The sequence below is a fragment of the Pelophylax lessonae genome (assembly GCF_965119305.1).
Source record: "Pelophylax lessonae genome assembly, chromosome: 4".
Lineage (NCBI taxonomy): Eukaryota > Metazoa > Chordata > Amphibia > Anura > Ranidae > Pelophylax > Pelophylax lessonae.
Genome location: NC_138771.1, coordinates 585,762,357 through 585,779,771, shown reverse-complemented (window position 1 = coordinate 585,779,771; position 17,415 = coordinate 585,762,357). Strand labels below are relative to the sequence as shown.

The 17,415-nt window shown below is 41.4% G+C and overlaps 1 protein-coding gene across 1 annotated transcript in view; it reads left to right on the top strand.

Moving 5' to 3' along the window:
• ATP13A1 (ATPase 13A1) overlaps positions 1-17,415 on the top strand; it is an 89,500-nt gene that overhangs the window by 44,359 nt on the left and 27,726 nt on the right. The window contains exons 13-18 of the mRNA XM_082254825.1: positions 999-1,156; positions 4,430-4,605; positions 6,838-6,948; positions 9,289-9,414; positions 12,536-12,647; positions 16,107-16,306. Of these exons, the coding sequence (XP_082110951.1) occupies positions 999-1,156; positions 4,430-4,605; positions 6,838-6,948; positions 9,289-9,414; positions 12,536-12,647; positions 16,107-16,306 (883 nt within the window). The remainder of the gene's footprint in view (positions 1-998; positions 1,157-4,429; positions 4,606-6,837; positions 6,949-9,288; positions 9,415-12,535; positions 12,648-16,106; positions 16,307-17,415) is intronic.

The window sequence follows — 17,415 nt, the reverse complement described above, 5'->3', positions numbered from 1 at the left end:
AGTCCTTCCTTCCTTTTGCAATTTCCCAAACAACAATAAAGAGAAAGAATTTAGCTGTTTGGATGTCAGAAGATCCCTCTTGAGATACCTGGAGGTGACTAAAACCTTCAGGAAGACTGATACTTTGTTTTTACAATTTTCCGGCTCCCATAAAGGGGAAAAAGCTTCTAAGGCAACCTTAGCTAGATGGATCAAACAGGCTATCACAGAAGCCTATATAGTGAAAAAGGTGGCTCCACCTTTCATTACTGCACACTCTACTAGAGCATTGTCCACGTCTTGGGCTGAAAGGGCCGGTGCCTCACCAGACCAAATCTGTAAGGCAGCTACCTGGTCTAACTTTTCGACCTTTGTTAGACATTATCGCCTGGACCTCCTCTCTTCTCAGGAACAGGCGTTTGGTCGAAAGGTGCTCCAGGCAGTTGTCCCTCCCTAGACTGGTAAGTGCTTGCTCATCGTCTCATGGGCTGTCCTGGAAGACGACTTTGAGAAAAGCTGGGTTATACTTACTGATAACTCCTTTTCTAATAGTCTTCCAGGACAGCCGGATTCCCACCCGAACTATCTGGTATTATGTATAATGTATGATATGTGTCTATATATCTATGTATATGTTTTACAGGGTGTCCTGTGGTTCTCATGAAATACTGAAGGTGAGGACTAAGGGACCGCCTTTTATTTTAATTTTGGAATGTGTTTCCTGTCCCTGGGGGAGGAGCCTAACGTCTCATGGGCTGTCCTGGAAGACTATTAGAAAAGGAGTTATCAGTAAGTATAACCCAGCTTTTTCTTGATATTTTTGTTCTCTCTCACTGTTGAAATAAACCTACCATTAAAATTGTAGACTGATCATTTCTTTGTCAGTGAGCAAATGTACAAATGCAGCAGGGGATCAAATACTTTTTCCCCTTCACTATACATACAAAATAATTGTGCACGTTTTATGTAAAGGCTGGTATTATGATGCTCTTGTACTTTAACTTGTTTTGTTCCTGTAGAGATGGAAAGGATATAACTCCTATTCTTGAGATTCCTATCGACACTCACCGAGTTGTGGCCACATGCCACTCTCTTGTGCAGTTGGATGATGGGGCATTGATTGGAGATCCACTGGAAAAAGCTATGCTCACAGCTGTGGACTGGGCCCTAACCAAAGGTAAGGCATATATTGTTTCAGTTGTAAAACAACCTATTCAGTTTTCAATAGAAATGCAGGGCGCAGTGTGTGTATGTATGTATGTATGTATGTAGGGCTTTTTTTTTCACAGACAATAGGTGCAGGAACTCCCCCTTTCCGAGTCACCCAATGTCTCTACTCCCTACCCACCTCCTGCAACATTTCTTGATTTTACCCCCTATCCACCCCCCAGCACTGCCCCTTTTTAGAGAATACAGAACCAAGTAACCATTGGGGTTCTAAGTACTTTGTATGGAATTTTTATTAACAAAAGCAGTAAAATAGACCCCCTGCAGCCAGCAACAATAGATTACCCCCCCCCCCCCCAGCAAGATTACCCCCCCCCCATGTGTATATATATATATATATATATATATATATATTATATATGTGTGTGTGTATATATATATATATATATATATATATATATGTATGTGTGTGTATATATGTATGTGTGTATGTATATATATATATATATATATATATATATATATATATATATATATATATATATATATATATATATATATATATATATATATATATATATATATATATATATATATATATATATATATATATATATATATATATATATATATATGTGTGTGTGTGTGTATGTATATATATAATCTGGAGAGAGAGTGTCAGCACAAGTCTTGGCCATTGAAGGACAGGTAGGCTGTGCTCCTAGCGCAGCTAAAACACTCACGATGCTGGGAAGGATGTGCTCATGAAAGCGCCCCTCTCGCCACTCGAAGGTGCTGCTGGCTTGACCCAGAGGTGACCAAAGAGTAGATTACTATTTGATCACCTCTATGGTCTTGTAGGACTGGAGCAATGCTATGTCACTTCTGGTCCAGGGTAGAAGTAAAACAAAGTTAAAGCGTCCAAATGGTTTTCGCACCATACATTTGAAGTATCACCGTGAACATTAGAGCAAGGGAAATAATTATAGAGCAGGATCTCCTCTGTAACTCTAAACAAGTAGCCTGTAAACATTTTTAAAGCGTCACCTTTGGAAATTTTTAGGTACTGTAGTTCGTTGGTACTCCACGAGCGTGCGCAATTTTAAAGTGTGACTTATTGGGTATCTATTTACTTGGCATAATATAATTTTCCACATTTTACAAAAAAAAAGATGTTTTTTTTGGTTTTCAATTTATTTGTGTATTTTTTCAAGAAAATGGTTTGCAAAAACACTGTGCAAATACCGTGTGACATAAAAAATTGCAGCTTTTGCCATTTTACTCCCTAGGGTCGCTGCTAAAAAAAAAAAAGTAAAATGTTTGGGGGTTAGAAGTCGTTCTCTAACAAAAATACTGATTTAAACTTGTAAACAAAAGTACCAGAAAAAGCCTGGACTTCAAATGGATAATATAGAATTATACTTATTGGGAATTTTGAATATGGCTTTAGTCACAGGCTACAGGACTGGTGGTTATGCCCTTGTTCTCGAATTATTGATTTATCTAGTACATAAACCCGTAAAGTGTTACACTGGGTTAGGAGCTGCAGTGTAGCTTGGTCACTGACTAAGCCCCTTGATTGGACAATGCATGAGCTTTACCTTCCTTATGAGATCATAATTGTGATCTGAAATGGCAAAGATTCTTCTCATCTCATCACCTCTCACACTCACCCCACCTGTTGGTGCCACGCTCTGCCACACCCACCTGACCTGTGCTCCCTCAGCTCCCGGTGGGGATACATGCGTTTCAGCCTTACCTCGAACGCCATATACAACCCAAGCTGTTTTTAAGTGTGGGGTTTTGGGTGGTTTGTGTCCCCCCTCCCCTCTCCATGCTGGAATTTTCCCACACATTTTTATATTCTTTGCAGCTATGCATCACTTTTTTTTCTCCTGTAAGTGGCGATTTTTGGTCCACAATACGTGTTGAGCTTATTGATGATATGACTTCAATACTTAATGTCTACTATTTATATACTCCATGGAATGTTTATATGTTGGTTTTTATTAACTTGGACACCACTTACCAGCTCTCATGTCTACGGAGTTATTTTATTTTGTAACATCTTTTAATTTGTACACCAATAAATGTTTATGTATATCCCTGCCAGCTTTGTCCCGCCTTCAAAGTCCCAAACCCTCTTTTATTTTTCTGCATATTAGGGATGGAGACGCATGGCAACCCCCCCCCCCCTGCGTTTCATATAATGGCGCAAAATTCCCCCTTTATCACTGTGATCTGTTACTTCTTTCTGCAAGCAAGGTCCTGTTAGAAGACGTTGTCCATAAAGACCCTAAATTGACCAAAATTTGTGCCAAGGATGACCCTTTAAGCACCACCCAGCTTGACCAAAGTAATTTTTTAAATCAACTGAACTGGGTGGAAAAGTATGTGCTGAGCAACAAACGTATCTCCTCTGCTGCAGTCACTGTGGGTGTACCGTGGCTCCTGAATACAATAGCCAGCAGTAGAGCTTCCTCCATCCATATGGTTAGCTTGGAACCAATTGATTTTCTCTTTTTCAACGGAGAGAAACTAAACCTGTCAGTCTGTAGGCCACCACACAGAATTGTGCAGTACTTGAGGAACTTTCTCTATCCACACGGTTAGCTTGGAATCAATTGATTTTCTCTTGTACAACTGAGAGAAACTAAACTGGTGTATGGTGGCCTACAGACTGACAGAATTGTGAAGATCCTGGGAAACTGGGTGACTTGGACTGGTACTGCCATTAAAGCTACCCTTACATGGGTCAGTTTATTTCATACAGCCAGCAGTCCAATTCAGTGTGGATGCAGGAATCCTCCCTGCTATGTCATTGTATTCCGACAACAGGGAAACTCCCCCTCCTCTCAGTCAAAATACACTGATCAGTGCCGCAGCCTATTGGCTGCAGCACTGATCAAACTGAGATTTTCTAGCAGTCGTTCGATAGCTCAACTTCTCACTAATGGGAAAGGCCATATATGCATCAAAATTTGTTTGGTTCCCGCTGAATCAGCCAATTTTTGATCCATGTATGGCCAGCCTAACATTCAGCTTAGTCTGTAGTCAAAAAGGTGGGTGGCATGCAGCAGACACCTCTGATGGCTTATCCTGGGGTTACCCATTGTCTGACAAGGTTTTTAAACTATCCTGTTATCTATAATCTAGCACATGACAATATTTGTTGGTGACTGCATTGTACTGCGTGGGTGCTCATGACTCTCAGCGTTCAGTTGTTATTGTGGCATTGTTTCAGATTATACTTATTAATGCATGTCCTACTGTTGTGCATCAGATGAGAAAGTGTTCCCTCGTGGCATTAAAACCCAGGGCCTGAAAATCCACCAGAGATTCCATTTTGCCAGCGCTCTGAAGCGCATGTCTGTATTGGCTTCCTATGAACGTCCTGGCTCCACTGATCTGTGCTGCGTGGCTACTGTGAAGGGGGCTCCGGAGACATTACAGAAGATGGTATGTAGATGGCAAAGGTCTTGCCTCGCTTCTGGTGCTGAAATTCTTGTACAATTCTTTTTTTTTTTTTTTTTTTTTCCATGTGTTTGACAGGCCTATGAAAGCTCCTATTGAAGACTGATATTAATATGGCAGTGGTGCTGTTTTCTTGTTTAACCATCTCTACGAAATTTGTGTTTAACTCTCCCTCATTCCTCTCCTAATGTTTACAAAAAAAAGATTGCCTGACATTCGAGTGGTTAAAGGTTAAAATCACTTTTGTTTTTTGTTTTTATGTTTTTTTTACTGGTTCTGTTCCATACTTGGGAGATTTGTTTCCGGTCACTGGATAACCGTACAGAAATCGAAGAAAAAATTTCCACAAAATGTCACAAATAGCAATAAATTCCTAAAATATTGTAAAACTACCTTCTGACCACACTCCTGGAAAAAAACGCATACACCCAAAAATGTTAATAAAAGTGGTCTGTTCATAATGGTTACCCTTACTAATTACTAATACTAAAACATGAATATATATATATATATATATATATATATATATATATATATATATATATATATATATATATATATATATATATATATATATATATATATATATATATATAATATATATGGAGCTCCACCCAAAAGGGTGTGCTGACATCATCAGGGGATCATCTGATGACGTCAGCACGGACTGACAAAACGTACGTCGGGAACGTGAGACCGTAACTTCCGGTTTGGTGGAACGCAGGCGAGGAGCGGCGTTCTCACTCTCTGAACCGAGACTTCTGTTATTCAAGGCTTTTAACTTCTGGATTGTAGTAAGTGCGATTTTAAGCAATAAATGTTTTTTATCATGAATTACTGCACCATGAGAGCCTTCTTGTCTTTTCTACTTATGGCCTGGTTTTGATATTAACCCTTGGTCTGGCTACACACTCTCAATGGTGCGAGAGTGCTGGGTCCATACAAAATACCACGCTACATTGGTGAAGTGTCTGGTTGGATTAGGTGAGGATACAATAGGCGTTTGTGACCCCCTATAATCAAGGGGTCCTGTACTTCTGGTAAGCAGTACATATACTAGAACTGGGTGAACGTGTGGAGGTGGTGGAGACTTTGAGAAATACACTCCTATCAATTCTGTGTTTTTCCATCCGCTGCTGTTATTTGGTTTAAAATGTTGATGTTTGGAGCACCAGAGACTTTGATTTATACATTACCATTTGCAATTTATGTTTGATGCACATGTAATTAGCACATTGTGGTTTATAATATTCGAATATTATTGTGATTTATTTGTTGAGCGCTACAAATTTTTTCTTTTCTCAAGTTCTGCTTTAAATACACCTCCCTTCCCTGCCACTTTTGGCATGTAATTTTTTGGGTTGAGCGGGTACCTAGTTTTGACAGGTACCCGCTTACACTTTTGCTTGACTTGCCTAGGCGAGTCGAGCTGCATTTCTTGCCCTCCTTTCTCCCTGTAGTCATCTGGTACACGTCACAGGTCCCAGACGATTGCCAGACCATTCAGAGGACACAGCGTGACTCGCACCTGACTGTGAAGCCAGAAGCTGTCACAGCTGGGTGCTCAGTTGAAATGCTGGGGAAAGAAGTAGGAGACAAGTGATGGTTCAGGTGAGCACATCACTGGATCGTGGGGCAGGTGAGTGTGTGTATATTAAAAGTCAACAGCTACACTTTTTGTAGCTGCTGACTTTTAATTAACATAGAAATGGTTGGAGCTCCTTTTTAAAGTGGTTATAAAACCTATACCCCCCCCCCCCCCCCAATCTACTTGAGCCCTCATTTGACCCATCGATGGGTCTGTCTGCAGCAGCTCTCTCATACCCCTCCCCCCCCCCCCCCCACACACACACACACACACACACACACACACACACACACACACACACACACACACACACACACACACTTTTTGGTGTTGTGGCAGTGGAACAGTGCTGTCAATCAAAGCCAGTGATGTGGGGGCGTGTCTGTGTCTGGACAGGCAACAGGGCTCAAGAGTGCCACCAATGGATAGGAGGAGTCAGAAGCATCAGTGGGGGACCCAAGAAATGGTGGTTCTGGGCCGCTCTGTGCAAAGAGCAGGTAAGTATACACCTGTCCTATTTATTTTTTGTGTTTTTTCTTTTTTCTTTTGTTTGCTTTTTTAATCACTTTAAGTACAGGTCTATACATGTATAGGCATTAAACCTGCAGTATCCTTTGTGTTATTTTCAGTTCTCTCACTGTCCAGAGTACTACAACCAAGTGCACACAGAGATCTCTCGAGAAGGAGCCAGAGTCCTTGCCTTGGGTTATAAAGAGCTTGGCCATCTCTCCCATCAGCAGGTAAGCAGCAGCTCTGATTAGTGTAGCATGGCCTCCTCACATTACACTTGTGTTTATTTATTGCAGAGTGCGCACCAGTAATGTCCATGCTTGTCCTTAGTGCTAGGCTCCTGTTCCCTTACTGTGTTGTCCTGCTGTCCAAGACTGGACCAGATAGGAGTCTATTCTGTAATGTAGTCCTTTGCTTATGGTTTCTGAAAGTTGAGATCCCCTGAACAGACAGGAGAATAGAAGAAATATTACCCTTCTTCATATGACAGCAAGGATCGGGTTTCCTGCTCAACAGCCAGAACACACTGGGTTTCAGAATATTGTTTTTTATTAAGAATCTATAGCCTGATGCTTGTCTTTGGTCAGAGCTGTTGTCTACACAGTGGTTTACTTCTGTAATCTGATCACTTTAATACATATTTGGACACTATTTTGAAGATCCATGGTGTGCTGGTGATATATTGGGGGTATGGTGCCAGCTGATTGGAAAAAAGCCAACGTGGTACCAATATTTAAAAAAGGGCAGAGATATATCCCGGCTAACTATAGGCCAGTCAGCCTAACATCAGTAGTCTGCAAGATTTTGGAGGGGATGTCAAGGGACCACATACAAGACTTTGAAATGAAAATGGTATTATTAGTAATCAGCATGGATTCATGAAAAATCGTTCTTGCCAAACCAATATATTAACCTTCTACGATGAAGTGAGCTGCCACCTACATAAAGGTAAGCCTGTGGATGTGGTGTATCTGGACTTTGCAAAGGCCTTTGACACCGTTCCCCACAAACCCTTACTGTACAAACTAAGCAATGTAGGTATGGACCATAGGGTGAGTACCTGGATAGAGAACTGGCTCCAGGGGAGAGTCCAGAGGGTGGTGATAAAGGGCGCACCTGGATTGGGTGGGTGTGGAAAGGGGGGTCCCCCAAGGTTCTGTCCTGGGACCAATCCTGGTTAATTTATTCATAAATGATCTAGAGGAGGGGATATCTAGCACAATCTCAGTATTTGCGGATGATACTAAACTAAGCATGCCAATATCTTCTATGCAGGATGTGGAAACCTTACAAGCGGACCTGAACAAAATAACGGGGTGGGCAACTACATGGTAGATGAGGTTTAATGTTGAAAAATGTAAAGTAATGCACTTGGGCGTCAGAAACACGAAAACAAGCTACTCACTGGGGGGGGGGGGGAAATCTCTGGGTGAGTCTAGGATGGAAAAGGACCTGGGGGTACTGGTGGACAACAGGCTTGGCAGTGGCATTAAATGCCAAGCCGCTGCAAGCAAAGCCAACAGAATACTGGCATGTATAAAAAAAGGGGATTCACTCCAGAAATAGAGATTATTCTCCCACTCTACAAGATTATATTCCCAAAGCTGTATATAAATGCCTCACTGAAAGCAGAATCTTCACATGAAGATGGGCACACATCCATAGGACTTATGTGTTTTGGTATAAATAGATGGAGTCAGTTGTCCATCTACATACTGTTCTTATGCATGTTGTAGGTGGTAAAGGTGCTGCTATCATCTCCTTCATAGTGAACAAGGGTTGTAATACCCAGTCATAAGCTCAGCAATGCTATTGTATGCACTATAACTTAGGCCCATTTAGGGTGAACAAGTCCTATTGTAGAGTCAGTTGGTGGCCTGGTCATTTGTTGCAATAAGCTGGCCTGGATGGAGCTGCAGCTAAATGGTATTCCTTTCCTTTTTAGAGTGCGGGGTTTGACTAGCTATATGGTGCGTTCTCAGAGGGTTAAGGTTTCTGGATTTAATCAAGCTTTGTAGCAATTAAATGGTCCACCAGTTTTTTAGTCCTGATGCAAGATGAAAAGGTGAATCTCGCCACTGATGTAAAAAGGGTCTTACCTGGAGAATGTCATGTGCAGCTTTCAGCTTTTCCATGCACAGGATAACCCTCTATGCAGTTTGCATCTGCTGAAGAGAATGAAGTCAATCTTAAATGGATTCCCCACCTCATACAGCCTCTGAATTAGTGTAATCCTTGTGATCTTCAGCACCGCTTCCAGCCTGCTATATGTTGCACTTACCATGATGACTGCCACTGCTCTTTAGGGGATTGTCCTTCACCTGGCAAATGCATCATATTTGGGCAAGAGTAAGGAGTCCCAGAAATAAATGCGTTAATCCAAAGCACTAAAATTGTAGCATTTTGATTGTTCAGGTTCTGGATCCAGTACACTTTGATGTAGAGGCAGGAACCTACTGTTATATAGATATATTATATGGAATCAACACATTCTAAAGAGAAATTTTTGCTCTTCAATTGACTTCTTTTTAAAAAATCTTTCAAATGCTTGTGCCTATCTTCTCTTGTAGATACGTGAAATAAAGCGGGAGACGCTGGAGTGCGATCTGAGGTTTGCAGGTTTTATTGTGGTCTCCTGCCCACTTAAAGCTGACTCCAAAGCCGTTATCAAGGAGATCCAGAATGCATCCCACCATGTAAGATATGCTTTTAGGTGTCTTAGGTGTAGGTGCTGGGACAGTAGAAGTTCAAGAGGCATTTGACATCAAATAATTTGCCCTTTTACATCGCTTGCTGAACCACTTCAATACTGGGCACTTTCACCCCCTTCCTGTTCCCCTTCCAATTTTCAGCTTTCAGACCTGTCACACGTGAATATTTGCTTGGTCATGCAACACTGTACCCATATGACCTTTTTAGAATTTTTTTCACACAAATAGAGCTTTCTTCTGGTGTTATTTAATCACCACTTGGTTTTTAATTTTTTGCTAAATAAAAAAAAAAAACACAATTTTTAAAAAGAGGTTTTCTTTGTTTCGGTTATAAAATTTTGCAAATATCTTTCTTCATAAATTTAGGGCAAAATGTATTCTGCTACATTTCTTTGGTGATAATGACCCAAATCAGTGTTTATTATTTAGTCTGCAGGAAAGTTAGAGTTTACAAATTATGGTATATATCTGAAAATTGATCAATCCTGATGTACAGAATGCCTATCTCATTTCTTGAGGCTCGAAAATGCCAGGACAGTACAAATATCCCCCATATTACCCCAGTTTGGAAAGTAGACAGTCCAAGGTATTGGGAGGCATGGCAAGTTTTTTTTTTTTTTTTTTTTTTTTTTTTTTTTTTAACTTACTGTGACCAGTGCAGTACAGTGTTATTATAAAACAGGTGTGGTGGGGATCAGGGACATTGATTGGTGCTAGTATGTAAAAAGAAAAAAAAAAAAGTTATTTTTAAAATATTTTTTCTTCTTTATTACATACTAGGATCAGAGCAATACAGTTTTTAACATAGTAACACTGTACTACTCTGTGAAGGTGATGTGGATTCTTTTTCTTTTTTACACCCTATGATTGCTTACAACATGATGGTTGGGTGGGATATCCGCTGTTCTGGGTGGACGTCATAGACGTGCAGCGGGATCGGTCACCCACTGTGTCGGTTGGGAAGGTGTTAATTAAATTGGTTGTAAGTCATTTAGACAGGGTCTGCATTCCAACCTCTGCTAGTTGTCTTTCATTTTACTCTTCTGACTTTAAAGCCCTATTACTCACAGAAATTGATAGGCAGTCAGATACATTATACAACCACCTCTATTTTATAGTCTTACCTCCAGGTTCCTACTACAGAAGTTGTGCAGGGTGTCTAAATATGCCTGTGCAGTCCAATAGTTCTCAAAGTTAGCCCCGGTGCTTTTAGTAACAGACCTGGTCAGACCCCCCACTTCCCTTTTTTAAATTGCAAGTCTATAGGAGGACACAGAGTGTTACTTGTTACTTGGCTCTGCCAACACTATAGCATGAGAGGACAGGAAGCCGCATTTTTACTGATAGAAAAATAGAATTTAAACACTTCTGCTCCAGAAGGGTTTACCCCCCTTAATGACCAGGCTATTTGCGATACGACACTGTTTTTAACTGACAATTGCGCAGTTGTGTGGCACTGTACCAAAATAAAATTGATGTATTTTTTTTCCCCACAAATAGTGCTTTCTTTTGGTGGTATTTGATCATCTCTTCGGTTTCTATTTTTTGCGCTATAAACGAAAAAAGAGCGTCAATTTTGAAAAAAAATGTTTACTTTCTGCTATAAAACATTCCCAATAAAAAAAATTTAAAACTATTTTTTTTCATCAATTTAGGCCAATATGTGTTCTATTTATTTTTGGTAAAACAAATCCTATTAAGTGTATTTTGATTGGTTTCCGCAAAAGTTGTAGTGTCTAGATACTATGGGATCGATTTATGGACTTTTTAATTTTTTTTGTTTTTACTAGTAATGGCGGCAATCACTGATTTTTAGCGGGACTGCGGCGGACAAATCTGACACGAAGTCCCTTTTTTGGGGACCAGTGACGCCAATACAGTGATCAGTGCTAACAAAAAAAAATGCACTGTTACTCTATAAATGACACTGGCAGGGAAGCGGTTAACATTAGTGGTGATCAAGGGGTTAAGTGTGCTCTAGGCAGTGATTTTGAAATGCATGGGGGATGGGTGTGCCAAAGGAAAAGATCAATCTGTGACAGAACAGCCGTCTGCCTTGTTTACATTGGCAGACGGCCGTTCTGTCATTCCCCTGCACGATCGTGGTTGTCCGTTGGCCATTGCAGCCGCCGGACCTGCTGATTGACTTCCACTGTGTCTGATCACAGTGGAAGCAGCCCTGAGATCCCTTGCACAAAATCACATACCTATACGTAATTTTGCGCAGCCGGGCCGCCCTGCCGCAGCATATATGCGGTGGGCAGTTCGGAAGGGGTTAAAGTGCGTGTCTGATCAGAAGTCAAAAGTAAATATTAATGTTTCATCACTGTCTCAAACAATCTAGTGTATAATTGTTTATTTCTTCGAATTGCATAAGGGTTTTGATTCTGCCAGCAGGTGGCATCTAAAGATCCTTCCCATAGTATGGTGGCTATGCTCATGCAATGCTTCTACAATATTCTCCCAGCAATAGCCACCATCTTGAATGTTTTTTTTTTTTCCTCTCATAAGCTATAAACGTACTTGATAATGTTCTCAGTCTCGTCATTTCAATCTTCTGTCCTGTGTAGGCAGATGCTGCAATGCATTCTGGAAAGTGTAGTTTTACATTGTAATTGATGCTGCATAATATGTTGAAATAGCAGGGACGCTGCTCATGTAGAGCGAAAAGCCATGGTCACTGCAAGATGAATGCACCAATGTTAGGAAGGTTTTTTTTAAATGAATCATGTAGTATACACCACAGCACTTAGAAAACCTTGGATATTAAATGCGAAAAGTCAAGATATAGCCATGACTTTAAAGCCTTTTCAAGCAGAAGGCAATTGGCTACAAGGGGTACAGATCTATAAAGAGAAAGATGTGAAAATTGTTGGTCTGTGGCCTAAAACAAGCATGCAGCAGGTGAAGCCACCTACAGTGCTGACTCTGAAATCAGAGTAACAGCCCAATGAACTATCATTTTTACAAGAAAGATCCTCCATGCTTTTTGAAGTACTCATTTCTTTAATGATGGATATAGCTCCTCATTTTAAAGCAGTCTTCAGCATTTCAATGTGAATTTGGGTTAATGTTAATGTGGCCTCTCTGCTCTTCTGTTTCCCAGGTGGTGATGATAACCGGGGACAATCCACTCACTGCCTGTCATGTGGCTCAGGAGCTTAGTTTCATTGAGAAACAGCACACGTTAATTCTACAGCCTACACAGGATTTGAAAGGTTAGTGATATCTGAACTGCTTAGTTACTGGTTCCAGAAGTTTAACTTTTTTTAATTTAAACTATCCCTATACAGAATGACACCGTCGTGTAAATAGAATGTAAGTGGTTGTGTATGAGAGACATTGGAACATATAACTTTCAGAAAAAAGTGTAATTTCTCGGTCGTCCATTGACAGACGCAGCTCTTATGCTTCTTATACCATAGGGTTATGCTGCCTACTACAGTAGTAGTAGGCAGGAAAAAAATCACTGACACGCCTACAGGGGCTGTCCTTCACGGCATAACCCCATCCAACCTGCCTCAAACCAGTTTCTTGCTGCCTAGTGAAGGAGTAGGACCTAGGTTTCCTGCTGGGACTTATGTTTTTTTTTTTTTGTTCTTTTTTGGTCCTTACTGAGGGCTCTCGTAAGGGTTTGGCTGCATCTGCTGCGACTATATCCAGACGGATTAGGCAGAAGGTTGTACAGGCTTATTCATTGCAGGGTCAGGTTCCTCCTTTCCCTGTGACAGCGTGTCCTACCAAAGCGTGGAGTGCCTTTTGGGTTTTTCCTCATTAGGCCTCAGTTACTCAAGTGTGTAAGGCGGTGACTTGGTTGACCGTGCATACTTTTACAAAATTCTACAAGGTATATTTGTTGGCATCTTCAAATGCATCCTTTGGCAGCAAGGTTTTGCAGGCTGCTGTTTAGAGACTTGTTTTTCCTCTTTCAGGTGTTTATATGTGCTTTCTATGGGTAAGCTCCTGTGGTTCCTGGTTGAGCTTTGTTACCCAGTTGGTTATGTTTAGCCTTTGGAAAAACGTTTCCTGTTTTTTTTTTTTTGGTTGCGTTCTTCCCACCCCTCATGCCTACACTGCTTTGGAACATCCCTATGGTATAAGAAGCATAAGGGCTGTGTCTTATGGACGTGTCTCAATGGACGATAGAGAAAACTGGATTTTTGTAAGAACTTACCGTAAAATCCTTTTCTCTGAAGTCCATTGACAGACGCAGCACCCGCCGCTCTGTTATGGGGATGGTTTGTGTTCTTCACTGCTTGCTACGAAACTGGTTTGTGGCAAGAGTGTGTGTGGGGTTATGCCTTGAAAGACAGCGCCTGTGGGCAAGTCAATTTTTTCCTGCTTAGTACTACTCCTGTAGGGGGCAGCATACCCCTATGGTATAAGCATAAGAGCTGCGTCTGTCAATGGACTTCAGAGAAAAAGATTTTACAGTAAGTTCTTACAAAAATCCAATTATTTGCGCTAGTATTTAAATATGTGAAATAACAAGGTGTAAATCATCGAAACAAATGTGTACATATATGTGAATTCAAACAAATATGAGATAGCAGCACTTACTGTAAATGAGGATAGCAGCCTACTGTCGGCTGACACACAGCCGGTCCAGGCTCAGGAAAGATCCCAACTTTACAGTCAGGATTCACCCAGATGTCTTGGCTGGCATCTGGATCAGCCTCTCAGCGAGCTGCTGGGAGACTGAGCCAGACACTCCCCTCTGTGGGATGCCCCACAGATACTTAATAGGGTTTAGGTCTGGAGATCTGCATGGCTAGTCCCTCACCTTTACCCTCAGCTTTAGCAAGGCAGTGGTAATCTTGGAGGTGTGTTTTTTAGTCGTTATGTTGGAATACTGCCCTGTGGCCCAGTTTCCGAAGGCAGTGGATCATGCTCTGTTCAGTATGTTTACAGTACATGTTGGCATTCATGGTTCCCTCAATTAACTGTAGATCCACAGTGCCAGAAAAACTCATGCAGCCCCAGACCATGACACTCCCACCACCATGCTTGACTGTAGGCAAGGCACACTTGTCTTTGTACTCCTTACCTAGTTGCCGCCACACACGCTTCACACCATCTGAACCAAATAAGTTTATTTTGGTCTCATCGGACCACAAGTCATGGTTCCAGTATTCCATGTCCTTAGTCTGCTTGTCTTCAGCAAACTGTTTGCGGGCTTTCTTGTGCATCATCTTTAGAAGAGGCTTCCTTTTGGGACGACATCCATTCAGACCAATTTGATACAGTGTGCGGCGTATGGTCTGAGCACTGACAGGCTGACCCTCCCCTCCCCCACCCCACCCTACCCTTTTAACCTCTGCAGCAATGCTGTCAGCACTCATACATCCTATTTCCAAAAGACAACCTGAGACTGAGTACGTGCACTCAACTTCTTTGGTCGTCCATGGCGAGGCCTGTTCTGAGTGGAACCTGTCCTGTTAAACCGCTGTATGGTCTTGGCCACCATGCTGCAGCTCAGTTTCAGGGTCTTGGCAATCTTCTTATAGCCTAGGCCATCTTTATGTAGAACAACCATTCTTATTTTCAGATCCCAGAGAGTTCTTTGCCATAAGGTGCCATGAACATCCAGTGACCGGTATGAGAGAGTGAGAGCGATAACACCATATTTAACACACCTGCTCCCCATTCACACCTAAGACCTTGTAACACTATGGAGTCACATGACACTGGGGAGGAAAAATGGCTAATTGGGCCCAATTTGGACATTTTCACTTAGGGGTTTCACTTTTGGTGCCAGTGATTTAGACATTAATGGCTGTGTGTTGAGTTATTTTGAGGGGTCAGCAAATTTACACTGTTATACAAGCTGTATACTCACTACTTTACATTGTAGCAAAGTGTCATTTCTTCAGTGTTGTCACATGAAAAGATATAATAAAATATTTACAAAAATGTGAGGGGTGTACTCACTTTTGTGAGATACTGTATGTTGGTTACCCAAGAACATGATGAACATGATGAAAGGTCTGAGTCTGTTAAACCAACTGATTCTGAATACACTACTGGATTATAATGGGTAATTCTGGGATGGGTGTTACATGGCTAAAGGTGTAAGTTGTCAAATTGCTGGGGTAAAAAGGTATACAGTATGTGCGAGACTGTGGTGGTGATGGTGGTTCAGTTTAACATTGAAGGCTCTTTTACACATCATGCAAACCAAATGTCCTTTGTCCAAATTGTGCACGTCCCTATCCTGGGAGGAATGTCTCTTCTTCCTAGGGTGTTTCAAGTCCTGACCTGCAGGGATCACCCTTACTTTTGTTGAATGGTGCCTTTGTCTCCCCATTGTGCAATTCTTTATATTGTTTACTACACAACTGCATATACCAGGCTACTTTGCTTCTTTTTTTGGGGGGGGGGGGGGGGTTTGCATCAGTCAGAAACCCACTTGGATGATTGGTAAAATGTCTTCAACATTACAGAGCAATTCCAGCTGCATGTGACTAATGACCCCTAGCTGTATCATGATTTGGATAAATCACAAATTTTACATGCATCTTACTTATACATGGTTTCTTTACTATGTTTAAGTCTGTACCCTTTTCATCATAAAGCAAAACATTGAGGACCTTTTACATCTCTGCCTAGTTCCTGGACTTGCCGTAGATCTTGCTAACACAATATTTTTAATGTATTTCTCCTGTCTCTGTCTTCAGATGTCAAGTGGGTGTGGAAGTCAATCGATGGCACAGTGTCCTTGCCAGCTTTCCCTGATTCTGCAAAGTCATTCACTGATAAGTACTACCTATGCTTAACTGGAGAGGGTCTGTCTTACCTGCAGGTCACAAGAGGGGATCTATTAAATGCACTTATTCCGCACACCCAGGTGTTTGCACGGGTGTCCCCAAAGCAGAAGGTAAAAAAAAAGTTTATAGATGGTTTTGATTTAATTTGCAATGGGTAACTGTCTTATTTTCATCTGGTCTTTACGCTTCTTCCTGACTGATTACAAATCCGATTTTACCTCTGTCCTATCTTGATAAAATGCTAGCTTCAGACACTATTTCATTATTTGATTGTTGGTCGCCAATGATATCACATGTAATAGAAATTTCATGTGTTTCCTATCTTCTGGGGCATTTAGGGTGTAGTGCCACTTTTGCTAAGGAGAAGGATCTTCAACTCAGTTGTGTACATTGCAAGCATTTAGCAAAGTCTATTGCTGAATTTTTTTTTCCCATTTATGTGGAAGCTGAATAGGAATGAACATAAAATATACATTAGCCTTTGCTAAACACAGTTACTCAGAGTGGATAAGGCATGTGGGCCGGAGCATTTAACATGCTCTAGCATTTGCAGCCTCCCCCACCACCCGACCCAGTACTCTGTGAATGGGAAAGTACAAGTACCGACTGCCTTTGTGGCTGTCAGCTTGTAGTTCTAATGAACTATCGGGGCATTGTTAAGCGCTCCTAGGTAGTTTTGTCTTTTGCTGTCAGTGTGTATCTGCCTGCCCATATGAGGTATGAGCAGACAGATACACTAACTAATCTGCACGAGTCCTGCATGGCACCTGCAATCTGCTGATTGCCGGTGCAATGCTTTCCAGGCTCCTAGTAAAAAAAAAAATGATGAACGAACATTTTTTACAGATGTGCTTCCATTATATTATTTATTTTTTTTTTTTTAAGCCTGGGTTTACATTGAATTTGAAACACCTTGCAGCAGGGGTCAGGTGCATCCCCGTTCACCGTTTCAGGGCTGAATTAGGCCCGAGTTTTTGACTGAATTTAGACCTGAAACAAATCAGACGATGCAGGGGGCTTTTCTGCAAGCCACTCCACGGCTAACACGGAGCTGTGTGAACTGGCTGCATTGAGAGCCGGGCACGGCATCCTGTTATGTTAATTGGGTGCAGGAAAACCTGCATCCAATTCGCAACAGTGTGAACCCAGACTAAAGGTGAACTGTGCATTGCTTATGCAAGCCAAAGCATCAGGTTTTCTTTGAATCTTAGTCCTCCAG